Source organism: Bos mutus, chromosome 14 (assembly GCF_027580195.1).
Source record: "Bos mutus isolate GX-2022 chromosome 14, NWIPB_WYAK_1.1, whole genome shotgun sequence".
NCBI lineage: Eukaryota > Metazoa > Chordata > Mammalia > Artiodactyla > Bovidae > Bos > Bos mutus.
The window spans coordinates 5,975,441-5,994,004 of NC_091630.1; the positions used below are offsets into that span (position 1 = coordinate 5,975,441).

At 41.1% G+C, this 18,564-nt stretch overlaps 1 protein-coding gene across 1 annotated transcript in view; it reads right to left on the reverse strand.

Annotated features, from left to right (window-relative positions):
- Window positions 1–7,367: 7,367 nt before the first annotated feature.
- CNGB3 (cyclic nucleotide gated channel subunit beta 3) overlaps window positions 7,368–18,564 on the reverse strand; it is a 188,260-nt gene continuing 177,063 nt past the window's right edge. The window contains exons 16-18 of the mRNA XM_005888278.1: window positions 10,571–10,717; window positions 10,154–10,328; window positions 7,368–7,625 (exon numbers count right to left, since the gene is read on the reverse strand). Of these exons, the coding sequence (XP_005888340.1) occupies window positions 7,368–7,625; window positions 10,154–10,328; window positions 10,571–10,717 (580 nt within the window). The remainder of the gene's footprint in view (window positions 7,626–10,153; window positions 10,329–10,570; window positions 10,718–18,564) is intronic.

The window sequence follows — 18,564 nt, forward strand, 5'->3', positions numbered from 1 at the left end:
CATATATACACTGCCATGTGTGAAATATATAGGTAATGGAAAGCTGGTATACGACGCAGGGACCACAACCTGGCATTCTGTGCAGACCTAGAGGAGTGGTGTGGGGTGTGGGGTGGAAGGGAGGCTCAACAGGGAGGGGACAGATATACGCTTACGTATGTGTATGTGTATACACAATGTATATACTGATTTTTGTTGCTGTACAGCAGAAACCAATACAACATTGTAAAGCAATTATCTTCCAATTTAAAAAAAGTTACAAAAATAAAAAGGTGAAAACAAAACAAACAACCCCTGGGCTTTCTGTCTTTATAGAAATAAAGTGTAAGAGCTAGTCTTTACCTTATTGTAATATAAAATTAAGCAGAAGTCAGAGAACAACAGAGACATTACTTTGAACAACAGAGACATTACTTTGCCAACAAAGGTCTGTCTAGTCAAGGCTATGGTTTTTCCAGTGGTCATGTATGGATGTGAGAGTTGGACTGTGAAGAAAGCTGAGCGCCGAAGAATTGATGCTTTTGAACTGTGGTGTTGGAGAAGACTCTTGAGAGTCCCTTGGACTGCAAGGAGATCCAACCAGTCCATCCTAAAGGAGATCAGTCTTGGGTGTTCATTGGAAGGACTGATGCTGAAGCTGAAACTCCAATCCTTTGGCCACCTGATGCAAAGAACTGACTCATTGGAAAAGACCCCGATGCTGGGAAAGATTGAAGGCGGGAGGAGAAGGGGATGACAGAGAATGAGATGGTTGGATGGTATCACTGACTCAATGGACATGGGTTTGGGTAGGCTCTGGGAGATGGTGATGGACAGGGAAGCCTGGCGTGCTGCGATTCATGGGGTCGCAAAGAGTTGAACACGACTGAGTGACTGAACTGAACTGAACTGAAAGAACAACGGAGGGCTTTACTGTGTGATAATCCCTTGAAACTGCAGCCATCAGCAGTGGGAGAGGTTTGGAAGTACTGGAAAGAGGTAAGTGATGGAGGAAGAATGATGCTTCTACTGTGGTAGAAGCATGGACAAATGCCAGAGGGTGAAAGGCGGGTGTTGGTTCCAGAAAAAGCAAGATGACTAGCTTCAGTGGAGAGTATGGTTGGAATAGTGGTAATCACATTTGGACAAAGAAGATTTAATCACTAGGACGAATTAGTAGGTCCCTGAGCAGAGAAACAACATGGTCAAAAGTAGTTGCCATGGTTTGAATGTTAGTGTCCTCCACCGCTGCCTCTTCCCAATTGCAGCAAATTTGTGTATTGAAATCCTAACCCCAAATACGATAGGATTAGGAGATGGGGCCTTTGGGAAGTGCTTTGGGAGGTATTCAGCTCTCGTGAACAGGATTTATTTTCTTGTTCAGTCACTCGTTTGTGTCTGACTCTTTGCAACCCCATGGACTGCAACACGCCAGGCCTCCCCATCCTTCACCATCTCCCAGAGCTTGCTCAAACTCATGTGCATCGAGTCGGTGATGCCATCCAACTATCTCATCCTCTGTCGTCCCCTTCTCCTCCCCCCTTCAAAGTTTCCTAGCATCAGGGTCTTTTCAAATGAGTCGGCTCTTTTGGTGGCCAAAGTATTGGAGTTTCAGCCTCAGCATCGGTCCTTCCAATGAACACCCAGGACTGATCTCCTTTAGCATGGACTGGTTGGATCTCCTTGCAGTCCAAGGGACTCTCAAGAGTCTTCTCCAACACCATAGTTCAAAATCTTCAATTCTTTGGTGCTTAGCCTTATTTATGATCCAACTCTCACATCCATACATGACTACTGGAAAAACCATAGCTTTGACTCTACTGACCTTTGTTGGCAGAGTAATACCTCTGCTTTTTAATATGCTGCCTAGATTTGTCATAGCTTTTCTGCCAAGGAGCTAGCATCTTTTAATTTCAGGGCTGCAGTCACCATCTGCAGTGATTTTAGAGCCCCAGAAAAGAAAGTCTGTCATTGTTTCCCCATCTATTTGCCAAGAAGTGATGGGACTAGATCCCATGATCTTAGTTTTTTTAATGTTGAGTTTTAAGGCAACTTTTTCACCCTCCTCTTTCACTTTCATCAAGAGGCTCTTTAGTTCCTCTTCACTTTCTGCCATAAGGGTGGTGTCATCTGCATATCTGAGGTTATTGATATTTCTCCCAGCAATCTTGATTCCAGCTTGTGATTCATCCAGCCAGGCATTTTGCATGATGTACTCTGCATACAACTTAAATAAGCAGCGTGACAGTACACAGCTTTGACGTACTCCTTTCCCAATTTTTAACCAGCTTGCTGTTCCATGTTCAGCTCTAACTGTTGCTTCTTGACCTGCATACAGGTTTCCACCAGGTAAGGTGGTCTGGTATTCTCATCTCTTTAACAGCTTCCCACAGTTTATTGTGATCCACACAGTCAAAGGCTTTACCGTAATTAATGAAGCAGAAATATATGTTTTTCTGGTATTCTCTTGTTTTTTCTATGATCCAATGGATATTGGCAATTTGAACTCTGGTTCCTCTGCCTTTTCTCAATCCAGTTTGAACATCTGGAAGTTCTCAGTTCATGAACTGTTGAGCCTAGCTTGGAGGATTTTGAGCATGACCTTGCTAGCATGTGAAATGAGTGTAATTGTGTGGTAGTTTGAACATTCTTTGACATTGCCCTTCTTTGGTACTGGAATGAAAACAGACTTTTCCAGTCCTATAGCCACTGCTGAGATTTCCAAATTTGCTGGCATATTGAGTGCAGCACTTTCATAGCATCAACTTTTAGGATTTGAAATAGCTCAGCTGTAATTCCATCACCTCCACTAGCTTTGTTCGTAGTGATACTTTCTAAAGCCCATTTGACTTTGCACTCCAGGATGTCTGGCTCTAGGTGAGTGATCACACCATCATGGTTATCTGGGTCATGAAGATTTTTTTGTGTAATTCTTCTGTGTATTCTGGCCACCTCTTCTTAATATCTTCTGCTTCTGATAAGTCCATACCGTTTCTGTCCTTTATTGTGTCCATCTTTGCATGAAATGTTCCATTGGTATCTCTAATTTCTTTGAAAAGATCTCCAGTCTTTCCCATTCTATTGTTTTCCTCTTTTTTTTTTTTTTTTGCATTGATCACTGAGGAAGGGTTTCTTATCTCTCCTTGCTATTCTTTGGAATTCTGCATTCAAATGGGTATATCTTTCCTTTTCTCCTTTGCCTTTCACTTCTCCTCTCTTCTTAACTGTTTGTAAGGCCTCCTCAGACAACCATTTTGCCTTTTTGCATTTCTTTTTCTTGGGGATGGTTTTGATCACTGTCTCCTGTACAATGTTATGAACCTCCACCCATAATTCTTTGGATCTAATCTGTTGAAACTATTTGTCACTTCCACAAATCCTATGAATAGGATTAGTGCCTCCATAAAAGAGACTCTGGAGGGATCCCTTGCCCATTCAACCCTGTGTAGACACAGTGAGAATAAGCCTTCTAAGAACCATGTTGGGCTTCGATCCTGCATTTCCCAGCCTCCAGACCTGTGAGAAATACACTGTGTTGTTCATAAGCTACCCTGTATGTGGTACTTTTATTACAGCAGCCCAAACGGTCTAAGATAGTTGTATTTGAGAAAGGCCTGACTTTAGCCATGGCAGAAGGACCAAGAAAGATAACGTGATTAAAGCGGATAGTGGGTAAAAAGTGATTATTTGAATCGAACAGAAAATATGAACTGGATGGTTAGCGTTGAAGTTGAAAAGGAAAGGGAAATTAGTGAGATTTAAGAAAGAGACAGGATTTGGTGCACTATATAGGCAATGGAAGAATTGCTAATTATTCTTAGATTTGAGTCTGAGAGTCTGGTAGAATGAAGATATTATCTAAAAAAGGATAGTTTGGGAGAGAAAATAAATGACAGAGGAAGAGCATAATGGAGGTTAATTTTACTTTCTTTATAGGATATAAGGGGAAACACATAATTCATAAGCTCAGGACTTTTCTCATTTATTTTTTTTCCCTATTATCAGACTTTTTAGAGGTCCTATTTTTACCTAACAGAAGCAGAAGATATTAAGAAGAGGTGGCAAGAATACACAGAAGAACTGTACAAAAAAGATCTTCACGACCCAGATAATCATGATGGTGTGATCACTGACCTAGAGCCAGACATCCTGGAATGTGAAGTCCAGTGGGCCTTAGAAAGCATCACTATGAACAAAGCTAGTGGAGGTGATGGAATTCCAGTTGAGCTATTCCAAATCCTGAAAGATGATGCTGTGAAAGTGCTGCACTCAATCTGCCAGCAAATTTGGAAAACTCAGCAGTGGCCACAGGACTGGAAAAAGTCTGTTTTCATTCTAGTACCAAAGAAGGGCAATGCCAAAGAATGCTCAAACTACCGCACATTTGCACTCATCTCACACACTAGTAAAGTAATGCTCAAAATTCTCCAAGCCAGACTTCAGCAATATGTGAACCATGAACTTCCTGATGTTCAAGCTGGTTTTAGAAAAGGCAGAGGAACCAGAGATCAAATTGCCAACATCCACTGGATCATGGAAAAAACAAGAGAGTTCCAAAAAAGCATCTATTTCTGATTTATTGACTATGCCAAAGCCTTTGACTGTGTGGATCACAATCAACTGTGGAAAATTCTTCAAGAGATGGGAATACCAGACCACCCGATCTGCCTCTTGAGATATTTGTATGCAGGTCAGGAAGCAACAGTTAGAACTGGACATGGAACAACAGACTGGTTCCAAATAGGAAAAGGAGTTCGTCAAGGCTGTATATTGTCACCCTGTTTATTTAACTTATATGCAGAGTACATCATGAGAAACGCTGGACTGGAAGAAACACAAGCTGGAATCAAGATTGCCAGGAGAAATATCAATAACCTCAGATATGCAGATGACACCACCCTTATGGCAGAAAGTGAAGAGGAACTCAAAAGCCTCTTGATGAAAGTGAAAGTGGAGAGTGAAAAAATTGGCTTAAAGCTCAACATTCAGAAAACGAAGATCATGGCATCTGGTCCCATCACTTCATGGGAAATAGATGGGGAAACAGTGGAAATAGTGTCAGACTTTATTTTTGGGGGCTCCAAAATCACTGCAGATGGTGACTGCAGCCATGAAATTAAAAGACGCTTACTCCTTGGAAGGAAAGTTATGACCAACCTAGATAGCATATTCAAAAGCAGAGACATTACTTGGCCAACAAAGGTCCATCTAGTCAAGGCTATGGTTTTTCCTGCGGTCATGTATAGATGTGAGAGTTGGACTGTGAAGAAAGCTGAGTGCCAAAGAATTGATGCTTTTGAACTGTGGTGTTGGAGAAGACTCTTGAGAGTCCCTTGGACTGCAAGGAGATCCAACCAGTCCATTCTGAAGGAGATCAGCCCTGGGATTTCTTTGGAAGGAATGATGCTAAAGCTGAAACTCCAGTACTTTGGCCACCTCACGCAAAGAGTTGACTCATTGGAAAAGACTCTGATGCTGGGAGGGACTGAGGGCAAGAGGAGAAGGGGATGACAGAGGATGAGATGGCTGGATGGCATCACTGACTTGATGGACGTGAGTCTGAGTGAACTCCGGGAGTTGGTGACGGACAGGGAGGCCTGGCGTGCTGCGATTCATGGGGTCACAAAGAGTCGGACACGACTGAGCGACTGATCTGATCTGACCTGATTTTTACCTTTAAAAAACATTTTTTTTTTACCTTTTCTTTCTGGCTCTTGTAATCAGTCTCCACAACAAACTCCCATTTACCAAATAAGCACTATTTAACAATTTCTCTCTGTTTGCTTAACTATGGAAAAACACCACCCAACCTTTTGTAAAATTTGTCATGTCTCTGTGATACTCTTAATATTTTTGCATATAAAAATGGGAGTAACAAATGATACATTTTCTTCTAGTGATTAATTTATACATGGTTTGCTGAATGTGTCTGTGTTATAGGCTTCTTGGCTAATATAATTTGTTAAAACACTCTCAGCAAAGTGCTGTTACAGTGACCATCTTCTGAGACTTGGAAATAGCCTTATTATACTGAACGTAATGTTATACAGTAATGGCATTTATTAGAATGGAATTCTATATGTATTATTACCTCCGACAGCAGCCTGGCTTTTTTAGCCTCCTCACAGCATGAGACTTTGGTAATTATGCTAATGCTAGCTGATTCATGAGGACAACTTCCTAAAGTGCACTTAATTAACTCGGGGATTTTGTAAACAGCTGTACATGTAGTTTCCGGAAATTGTAGGGATATGTCAATCTGACATGTGTACAGTCTGCCTTCCTAACCTCATCAGTTTTTACTAAAGCTGAAAACAAGAAGCTCAAATTTGGCACCTTCTGAAGCAAATGCCTGCAAGCTTCTGAGAAATGTTGCTTTAGCCTCCTGGAAGATGGGGACAATCTGATTTCTCCTGTTTGAGTCTGTTGAGCCAGATGAGACTTCTAAGCTGGTATGAATGAAAATATTAAAGCGTTGTCTTTAGTAAAGGGTATAGTTTTTCCAACATGTTGCTGCAATGTGATTTTGCTTGTGGGTTTGGGCTTCCCTCTTGGCTCAGAGGGTAAGGAATCTGCCTGCAATGCAGGAGACCTGGGTTCGATTCCTGGGTCAGGAAGATACCCTGGAGACGGGAATGGCAGCCCACTTCAGTATTCTTGCCTGGAGAATCCCACAGAGAGAGGAACCTGGCTGGCTACAGTCCATGGGGTTGAAAAGAGTCTATACAACTAACACTTTCACTTTCACTGTTGTTAGTATTGCTGACCAGCTGTGGTCTTCAGAGGACTCCTCTGCAAGGTGGGTTTTATATCCATTGAGTTCATAATGATTGCTTCCTTTAATCCCACCTGGGGGGTTGATCTGATACTTGACTGACATAACCCTGGCTTGGATAAAAATCAGTTGATGTTTGACATTTTATTAAAATCTCACACTCCCCAAGTAAGAGGTAATAGTCATATACATAGAACATTTAACCAAGACTAACAGTGCAATGCAAGACTTTAACACACACACACACACACACACACAATTAAGAGAAAAACCTAGTGAATTATTTCAGAGCCAAGACCAACCTAATCAAAACGGAGGGAAGAAACATCATCAAGAAAGTACAGAAGAAAAATAACCTTCTAGGTACCATTAGGAGAATACCAATTGCACAAAGCTGATGACAACGGAGAATAGGGATTTTTTCCTTAATAATCTTCTTATTGCCACTGCAGAAGATCACACTCTCAGATACGCCCTAGAAACTAAGCTAGAGATTTGCCTGTGGTTTCTCAAGGGTGCCGGCAAGGTCTTTTCCTGTCATTAGTTTAAACTCCTATCCTGGCTGTAATCTCTCGGGGAACTAGCTAGAGTATATCTAAAGATCATCACATATTTATTGCTTAGCCTTTTCTTTGACTTCAATCGTCAGAACCTCTTCCCCGGCCTCGGCAGAAGGAGCCATGCTGATGATGAGTGAGTGACGGGTAGTTCCTCTGGGTAAAACCGCCTTTCTAGTTGCCTGGGGCGCTTCCTCCGCTGTAATGGAACTCGTTTCACATTTGGATGTTTCAAGTGGTTTCTCTGCTGTTGCTCTTCCTTTATCTTCAGATTCTTTTCCTTTATTCTCTTCTTCCTGGTTTTCGTCTTTTCTCTAGAAGAAAGTTATTGAAAAAGTTGGTGCTGAAATCTTAATCGAGGATGTTGGAGTCTTTTGATTAATATGCAATACCTAAGGATCGCCGTCAAAAGACTGACGTAATATGGGAATCATGTCTGCCTTTGACTATCCTTTAAGTTTTCAGATGTGCTGGAGAATGGGGTTGAGCTGTCACCTTTGAACTCAGGGTTAGTGTGCCTTACATTTCTGTTCCTGCCAAGGAATTTGCTCCCTATTGGCTCCCATGGTCTCTGAATTATTAGACTTAGTGCTCAAGATGCTTTGCTTTTCAAATATTTACTTATTTATTTTATGAAGATGAAATTTTAAATATTTATCTTTTAATAAAAAAGTATTAGCCTAATACCAAATAATGCTGTAAAAACACTCTAGAACTATGGTTTCCCTCCTGCATAAGCTCATGGGAGCATCTCAGGGAGAAATTCATGTCTCCTTCCTAGTACAGTCTTCTCCATTTGCTCCATGGGGTATTTGATATAATTTTAGAACCTTTGGCATTTAGGGTCATCTGTATAAATTTCAGATTAAGAAACATACCATGCTGTTTGCTGGTGATGCTTGAGATCAGTTTGAAAGAGGCTTGTACAGGGTATGAAGGTGCATATACAGAGTTGAAAGCCTTAATTAACACACTGACCTACAGAGTTGTTTTCCCCATAAGTCTTCTACACAGATTATTATTTGTCTGCCAATTAAACGAGGCATCTGGTGTACCCTGACCTCTATCACAGTGTTGTGTGTGTGGAAAAGGAAGAAGCAACTTTGAATCTCTTGAGTGTGATTGACTTTATAATATTTGCTTTACCAATTTTCAGAAAGAGTCAGACACTCATTTCTTACTGTTTTAGAGACAACATAATAACTAGATTCAGAAAACTTGAATCTTTGCTCTGTTTTTCAGGATCTGGCCTCATAAACTTATCATGAGAATCAAAGAAATATGAAAAAAAAGAGAAAAACTAAAACATTTCAGTTTCATGACATTTCTAGGAATTAGGAGACAGCTTGGTGTAGGTGTTGAAGTCTGAATTTCTGACTAATAACTTTTGCTCTGTCATTGATGATGATCTTATCTAAATAATTGATCTGGATCTCAGTTTATTCGGCTATAACATGAAGGCTGTGATGCCCTCTGTGAGGTTACTTCTGACTTAGTAATTGAATGAATACTGGTGAAAATGTTTAATAGCTGGTAAAATGTCTTACACATTTATAGGTATACATATGTTTATATAAATACAGTTGATCCTCATTATTCATGGTAGTAGTTTTGTTCTATAAAGCTTCCGTGAACACTGAACTAACAAACCCTGCTCTTTGGGATAATGCAAGTTCAGGATCCTACAAGCCTCTGGTTTTAACATTTTTGTCAACTCCTCAATACATAACCTTGTTTTACATACATTTCTATTTAGAAACACCTTATTTAATATGTATGGTTTATTCATTACATTGAACTCACAGCCAGTAGCACTCTGACTCATGCCCGGATGAAGCTTATTTAATACACGTGTTTCTCTGTAGGGCACATCACTGCTTTTTTGCCCTTTGGAACACAGTACTTTGGCACTATGTTTGAGGGCCATTTTTAACAGTGGGAGGGGAGAAATGCACAAAAATACAAAAAACGTGACCATAAATAGACCATGAAAAGTTCATTCATTCACAGTGTGAGAGCTGAAACCAGAAGGCAGAGTGTCTCCTTGTTCAAATTCAGCTGAAAACATGTGCCCCCAGCAACTTAAATTTTCGCTATTCTGTACATGTATGCCTGTGAATGACCCCCCCCGAACCCCTTAAATATTGGTTTTGAGGCTACAAACACACTTTAGTGAGTAAGCAGTTTCACAAACACAGAAAACACAAATCGAGCCGCCAGGGATGCCATATACACACAAGCACGGTGTTGGGTTTAGTCGCTCAGTCATGTCCAACTTTTTGTGACCCCATGGACTGCAGCCCACCAGACTCCTCTGTCCATGGGGATTCTCCAGGCAAGAATACGGGAGTGGATTGCCATTCCTTTCTCCAGGGTATCTTCCTGACCCAGGGATCGAATCTGGGTCTCCTGCATTGCAGGCAGATTCTCTACCGTCTGAGGAATATAGAATCCAACAGAAATCAGTCTAGATTAAAATGGCTACCTAGTCCAGTATTCTTGCCTGGAGAACTCCTTGGACAGAGGAGCCTGGCGGGCTATAGTCCATGGGGTCGCAAAGAGTTAGACACTGCTGAGCGACTAACCCTTTCACCTTTTCTCATATATATATATATATAGTCACAAAACACTGAAACTGTCATAATAAACCCAGGGGGTTAACTGTGATGATACATGGGTATACAGTAAATAATAGTAAGTGCTGTGTATAATGTAGCAATTATATGCATTAGATGAATCCAGATTATCCCAGTGTCTGACACAGGATTAAAGTAGGAGCTTGTCTGAGTGTATTTCGTCCGGGGGTCTCTGTTACAGCCCTCCTTTCCCTCTGTCCTATTACCTGAGCGGTTTGTTCTCTCTTCAACGTGAGTAGTCTTGCAAGACCTGCTTTTCCAGAGCTTCCCAGAAGAGCTTTAAACATTTTGGGTGTTTCTTGTTTCGGTGGGAAGAGAAAGGCAAGTCCTTTGTTTGGGGGGGTTGCCCCTGTGCCTGGAGCTTTGTTCTTTAGAAGCACTCTGTGGGCAGGAGAGAAAGGCCATTTTAGATAGCATTGTGAGGATTCTGGAAGAACTTCCCAGAAATACTATCTTTTCGCCTAATCTGTGAAGTTTTCAATGCATAACCGCGTAAGCAATAGTATGTTAGGTGGTTCTCCTGGAAACAGTTAACTGCAGCCATGAACACAGTGTCAAGTGAGGCCAACTCCTCTCTAATGGTTTTTTTTTTTTTTTCTCTAATGAGATTTCAAAGATGGTACCTGGCTTTCTTCATGAGCAGCTTTTCAGAATCTGGATAATGCACTAGAATTTCTTGGAGGGTCTTTTTGTCGAGAGTTAAAAGATTGGCAAAGCCATGGGCCACCACGTTGGCTGTTCTTCGGTTTCCTCCTCTTGCCGCTAGAAGGCTGTAAGAGAGAAAAGCAAATCTTTGCCACAATTTTCTATCTCCCTCCACCAAAATCTTTTAAAAAATAAATACCACATGTCAGAGCCATTTATACTGCCTCGGGGTCATTCCCTGGGGTGAGAGGTCAGGTGATTCTGTGGAGAAAGTCAGGATGTGGCGGCAATAGAAGTGGCAACAGCTTTTGACATGTTTGGCATCTAACTCCCGCCTCAAATCAAGGCTTGTAGCCATCAGAGCCCGGGAGACTCTTCCTCCCAGATTCCAGAAGCGCTGCCTCTCTTTGGTGGGAATCCTTTATTTGCTCTTCCAGACTCACCTTTTATCCCTCCTGACCTCTTTGCCCTCCAGGAAGCTGAATTGCGGGTTTGCTCTCTGACTTTGATTTGGGGTGAGCCAATGGGAAATATGAGGAGGAAGTCAGAAAGCAGGTAGAGAGTGGTTTTGGAGCATTTATTCCCCCATTCTTGCCCTGCCAGGACTTAGGTTAGCAATGGCTGCAGTTGCTACCAAAAATCCACAGCCCCTGACACGTGGCCGTCTCCTAGAACAGCTCCCACAGATTTCTTTCTGGGCCCTGATAACATGCCCTGCCCTTGTCCCCTTTAGGCTTGGCTCTGAAAACAGCTCCCTTGTAGCTAGCTTTGAGATATATCAGCATCTCTTGTTGGGTACTCTTAGATTTGTCTTTTAATTTTCTTTGACTGACTTCTGTCAATAATCCCTTTATTAAAGTCTTCTTAGTTAATTTCCTTAAATGTACATTCTGTTTCGCCTGTACTCTGAGTAATAAAGCTCTGACAGCAAATCTTAATGATACTTTGGTAACACTAGGTGAATTCAGTCTCTTCCTGTAAGTAGTTTCCAGATCAAATTATTTCTCAGTATCATAAATTGCTCTGTAGTACGGTTATTAGGGCTTCCCAGGTGGCTCAGTAGTAAAGAATCTGCCTGCCAAGCAGGAGACACAGGTTCAATACCTGGGTTGGGAAGATCCCCTGGAGAAGGAAATGGCAACCCTTTCTAGTATTCTTGTCTGGAAAATTCCATGGGCAGAGGAACCTTGGCAGGCTACAGTCCGTGGGGTTGCAAAGAGTTGAACGTGGCTTAGTGAAAAAATAGCTATGGTCATTCATATACCACTTTCCACTTGGAATGTTAGAGAATTGTGGGTTTTATATCTCTCAGGGTATTAGATCAGATCAGATCAGTCACTCAGTCATGTCCGACTCTTTGCGACCCCATGAATTGCAGCACGCCAGGCCTCCCTGTCCATCACCAACTCCCGGAGTTCACTGAGACTCACGTCCATCGAGTCCGTGATGCCATCCAGTCATCTCATCCTCTGTCATCCCCTTCTCCTCCTGCCCCCAATCCCTCCCAGCATCAGAGTCTTTTCCAATGAGTCAACTCTTCACATGAGGTGGCCAAAGTATGGAGTTTCAGCTTTAGCATCATTCCTTCCAAAGAAATCCCAGGGCTGATCTCCTTCAGAATGGACTGGTTGGATCTCCTTGCAGTCCAAAGCACTCTCAAGAGTCTTCTCCAACACCACACTTCAAAAGCATCAACTCTTCGGTGCTCAGCCTTCTTCACAGTCCAACTCTCACATCCATACATGACTACAGGAAAAACCATAGCCTTGACTAGACGAACCTTTGTTGGCCAAGTAATGTCTCTGCTTTTGAATATGCTATCTAGGTTGGTCATAACTTTCCTTCCAAGGAGTAAGTGTCTTTTAATTTCATGGCTGCAGTCACCATCTGCAGTGATTTTGGAGCCCCCCAAAATAAAGTCTGACATTGTTTCCACTGTTTCCCCATCTATTTCCCATGAAGTGACGGGACCAGATGCCATGATCTTCGTTTTCTGAATGTTGAGCTTTAAGCCAACTTTTTCACTCTCCACTTTCACTTTCATCAAGAGGCTTTTGAGTTCCTCTTCACTTTCTGCCATAAGGGTGGTGTCATCTGCATATCTGAGGTTATTGATATTTCTCCTGGCAATCTTGATTCCAGCTTGTGTTTCTTCCAGTCCAGCGTTTCTCATGATGTACCCTGCATAGAAGTTAAATAAACAGGGTGACAATATACAGCCTTGACGAACTCCTTTTCCTATTTGGAACCAGTCTGTTGTTCCATGTCCAGTTCTAACTGTTGCTTCCTGACCTGCATACAAATTTCTCAAGAGGCAGATCAGGTGGTCTGGTATTCCCATCTCTTGAAGAATTTTCCACAGTTTATTGTGATCCACACAGTCAAAGGCTTTGGTATAGTCAATAAATCAGAAATAGATGCTTTTCTGGAACTCTCTTGTTTTTTCCATGATCTAGCAGATGTTGGCAATTTGATCTCTGGTTCCTCTGCCTTTTCTAAAACCAGCTTGAACATCAGGAAGTTCACGGTTCACATATTGCTGAAGCCTGGCTTGGAGAATTTTGAGCATGACTTTACTAGCATGTGAGATGAGTGCAATTGTGTGGTAGTTTGAGCATTCTTTGGCATTGCCTTTCTTTGGGATTGGAATGAAAACCGACTTTTTCCAGTGCTGTGGCCACTGCTATGTTTTCCAAATTTGCTGGCATATTGAGTGCAGCACTTTCACAGCATCATCTTTCAGGATTTGGAATAGCTCAACTGGAATTCCATCACCTCCACTAGCTTTGTTCGTAGTGATGCTTTCTAAGGCCCACTGGACTTAACATTCCAGGATGTCTGGCTCTAGATCAGTGATCACACCATCGTGATTATCTGGGTCGTGAAGATCTTTTTTGTACAGTTTTTCTGTGATTCTTGCTATCTCTTCTTAATATCTTCTGCTTCTGTTAGATCCATACCATTTCTGTCCTTTATCAAGCCCATCTTTGCATGAAATGTTCCTTTGGTATCTCTGATTTTCTTGAAGAGATCCCTAGTCTTTCTCAGGGTATAGCTGGGGCATTTTGCCTTTTGGAAGTAGCCAATAGATAGTTATCAAATAAATGAACAATGGAGTGAATGAAACAAATAAATATAACTTCTATAATTCAGCAGTAATCTAGAAAATGAGGGTTGATCTTTGAAAACAGACAATAAAAAGCACATTTCAAATGTTAAAAAAAAAAAACACACTACAGGCTCTGCAGTGAGATGGTAACACTCACTGAGATTCAGCCTCTTGGAGTCAACTATTTAGGAATGGAGAAAGAAGTCTCACATTAATGAAAACGATCTCCAGGGTTGGGAAGGACTGAGCAAGCGGTCTGGCAATGGAAATGCTCACGCTTTCACAGCCCTGCCTTTGGGGGCAATGAGATGTGAGAAGCTGCCTGGATCTTGGGCCTGAAGATTGATATCAGACCATGTGTACTTCTCCAGCTGTTGTTGCAGAAAATGGAACATTCTGACTGGCCGTTAATCATTAGAAAACTAACAGAGTTTAGCTGTGACATGTAATGAGCGTGGAAGCTGTCATTCCTGTCTTTACCACTTGAAAAAGTTGAACAAACTGAAAACCCAATGACTTTTCTCAGACCTGTCAGAGAACTGAGGTTGCAAGGTCAACCCCCACCCCAATCTGGATAATCAGATGATTTCAGAAGGTCATGGCCAGACCTGCTTATCTGGGCAGAAGCCCTTGGAGCTGTAACTGGTAGAGAACACTTAAACGGTAATTTTGACAAATTGCTATAGGTTGAGAGTAAATTATCAAGAGAATGAGAAACTCAGAGGGTCACAATGAGGGGGAAACTGATACTTTTATGGGTTTGACGTTGAGAAACTCCAGCAAATTCTCATGGTTGAGAGCCAAGAAAGATCTGCTTGTTGCTCTGGCAGTAAAAGGGGATAATTAATCATTGTTAAAAAACAAAACAAAACAAAACAAAACAAAACTCCCAGGGTGTATTTTTTTCTCCATCACAAAGGCCTACATCGAGGGAAAAAGATTACCAGAGTCTTATCCACCTTCAGGAAGGGCATTTCTCTCACTCCAGGCACTTCTAGCCTTCCTGTCTTATGTAATAGGATAAGAAGGACCTGTGAAGATCGCATCCCAGGGACATAAGTGCCCTAAAAGACTGAGATTTAATCCTAAAGTCTGAGCTCTCCCCCATACCTTAGCACCATGTCAAAGGGGCTTCTGTATAAAAAGAGTGGATTGTAGTTGCAAAATGCAGACTTGCTCTGAGGAGGAGTATTTAAGGAAGGCCAAAGGCAACGGAGGAGATGGAAACAAGGGCGCTGGAGACATTTAGAAGGTCTAGCACCCACAGCTACAGCAAACGGTAAACACAGCTCGACTCCTAAGGAGAGTAATATAACATCTCATTCTAAACCTTTCGCCTCAGTTCCCATTACATCATGTACAACTTTTAACAAAAATTACAAAGCATGCTAAAAAATAAGTGAAATACAGCCGGAAGAGCCAAAGAAAGCATCAGAACCAGACTGAGATGTAAAACAGATGTTGGAATTATCAGATAGAGAGTTTAAAATAACCATGATTAATATGTTAAAGGATCTATTGGAAAAAGTAGGCATCATTCAAGAACAGATGGGTAATGTAAGCAGAGAGATAAAAATTCCAAGACAGGTTCTAGAGGAAATGTTAGAAATCAAAAATACTGTAGCAGAAATGAATAGTGACTTTGATGGGCTCATCAATAGACTGAGTATGGCCAAGAAAAGATTACATGAGACGTGTAGAAAGTTCCTGAACTGAAATGCGAAGAGAGAAAAAGAAAATAAAAACAGAACATCGAGAACTGTGAAATATTCTCATAAAGTATTATATATATACACACACACAGAGAAGCAACTACCAATCTCTAATACTAAAAAAAGAACTTGAAGTAATTATGGCAAGAACTTTCCCAAATTAATGACAGACAACAAACCACAGTTCCAGGAAGCTCAGAGAATACCAAGCAGAAGAAATTCCCACCCCCATTCCTGAGCATATCATATTTGAATTGCAGTAAACCAAAGACAATCTTGAAAAGAGATAAGAGGGGAAAACATTACTTATAAAGGAATGATAATAAAAATTATGGTGAACTTTTCATCAGAAACCATGCAGGTAAGAAGAGAGTGGAGTGAAATATTGTGCCTGAGAAGAGCAAAATCATCAACCTAGAATTCTATGCATAGTAAAATTACTCTTCAAAAGTGAAGGAGAGACAAAGATTTTCTCAGAAAACCAAAAACTGAAGGACTTTGACATTAGCAGAACTACTTTTTAAAAATGTTGAAAGAATTTCTTTGGGAAGAAGTAAAATGATACAGATTAAAAACTTAGGTCTATAAAGAGAATTAAAGGGGAGAAGGAATAAGTAGAGGTAAATAAAAGTTTTATTTTTCTTATTTTTAATTGATCTGAAGTATAACTTTAAATAAAGTAGCAGTGTATTGGGTGACTGAGCATGGGGAGAAGTGAAATGACCGACATTAATGTCTTCAGGGCTGGTACGGAAGGCCGTTATAAAGCTCCTGGATTACCTGGTAAGTCAGTCAGTTCAGTCCCTCAGTTGTGTCTGACTCTTTGTGACCCCATGGACCACAGCACGCCAGGCCTCCCTGTCCATCACCAACTCCTGGAGTTTACCCAAACTCGTGTCCGTTGAGTCAGTGATGCCATCCAACCATCTCATCCTCTGTTGCCCCCTTCTCTTTCCGCCTTCAATCTTTCCCAGCATCAGGGTCTTTTCCAATGAGTCAGCTCTCGCCATCAGGTGGCCGAAGTATTGGAACTTCAACTTCAGTATTGGTCCTTCCAATGAATATTCAGGACTGATTTCCTTTAGGATGGACTGGTTGGCTCTCCTTGCAGTACAAGGGACTCTCAAGAGTCTTCTCCAACACCACAGTTCAAAAGCATCAATTCTTCGGTGCTCAGCTTTCTTTATGATCCAACTCTCACATGTATACATGACTATTGGAAAAATCATAGCTTTGACTATACAGAACTTTGTTGGCATAGTAATGTCTCTGCTTTTTAATATGCTGTCTAGGTTGGTCATAGCTTTTCTTCCAAGGAGCAAGCGTCTTTTAATTTCATGGCTGCAGTCACCATCTGCAGTGATTTTGGAGCCCTAGAAAATAAAGTCTGTCACTGTTTCCATTGTTTCCCCATCTATTTGCCATGAAGTGATGTGTGATAGTGGTTTAGTGTAAATGTGAAGGTAAACTTATTTTAAAATGTGTATTGCAAGCACTGAAATTTTTGAATCATCATAGATATGTTAAGAGAAAAACAGAATTATATAAAATGCTCAATTAAAACCAGAGAAGGCAAAAAATAATAATAAAATAAAATAGAGGGAAGAAAAGCTTACTGTTAGGCCACCATAAGGCATCAGAGACTCCACCTGAACTTCATGTTAAATTTGAGTCCAAGACTATTCAGGTCACTTAAGAATGGATTTACTCCTCCTAGATGGAAACTATTTCTTTGGAATCCACACAAATTGAGCATGTTAATGCCTAATTTTGCTCAAGATCTCACATTAAAAACTTAAAAGTTTGTTTCTCCATGGCCAAAAAAACCCAATTTACTTTATAGTCCTTTCCCAAGGTTCTCCCCAAGACAAGCTCTGCCTTCAATTTCTTTTCTTTTTTGAGGAAGAAAAAGAAATTTTACTATATCATTCATCTATTTTATCATCTGTCTTCCTACCTATCTATGAAATGGATGTTACCATTTGAAGGACAGTGATTGGATGAGCCTATTTCATTCAGTCCTATCTCCTTGGAATAGAGTAGTCCAGTGCCTAGGCAGGGCTAGATGGCATTGAGGGGCTTAATTTGGACCTTAATTTGGACCTGAGATTGTCTCTGTGTGTGTCAGACTATGAGAGCAGAACAGAATAACATATTTAAATGTCAAGTTATTTTGAGATTTCTCAAGCCTTAATTAAAGTTGCCTACAGGTTACACATTTGGAGCGCTTGATGAGTTTTTGAACGGAAGAAATAGTCCGTCTGCCAGATGGATTTTGCCCAAACTCTCTCAGCAATGTTTAAAATAGCATCTTTTTTTTCCTTCTGTCCACAAAATGCTTCTCCAGCATTCCACCAATGGAAAGTTTCGCTCACTAAATAGCTTAGTAAGAAGATCTCTAAATATTTCCAAGCCCACAGAGTTTCGGAAAGAGCACGTGCTGGAGGGTGAACAGCTGAGGTTAATGATAAGTGTCCCCAGGTCAAAAATAGTGAATAGAGCAACAGCTCGGAAAATGATGGGATGGATTCTAATTCCAGGTCTGCCTCTGTTTGCTGGGACCTTAAACAAGAACTTAAGGACCTTTTAGATGCTTACTCCAAGCACATAAGTAATTATTGAGCACCTATCATGTATTCAGGAGGCCTGAAGGAAAAACACTAAAGCATGATATGGTTTTGTGCGAAGAGTACAGATTTTGGAACCAGATAACTCTACCATTTATTTATTTATAATGTTTAAAATTTTAAAAATTGAACTATAGTTGAACTTTGCTATTTATTAAGTATAGTTCTGAGCAAGATACTTAATCACTCTTTTGGGAAGCAAGACCATCTTTTAGCACCTACTATCGGAGAAGGTGATGGCACCCCACTCCAGTACTCTTGCCTGGAAAATCCCATGGATGGAGGAGTCTGGTAGTCCATGGGGTCACAAAGAGTCAGACACGACTGAGCGACTTCACTTTCACTTTTCACTTTTATGCATTGGAGAAGGAAATGGCAACCCACTCCAGTGTTCTTGCCTGGAGAATCCCAGGGGATGGGAGCCTGGTGGGCTGCCGTCTATGGGGTTGCACAGAGTCGGACACGACTGAAGCAACTTAGCAGCAGCAGCAGCAGCAGCATAGGTATCATTATCCTTAGGGAGA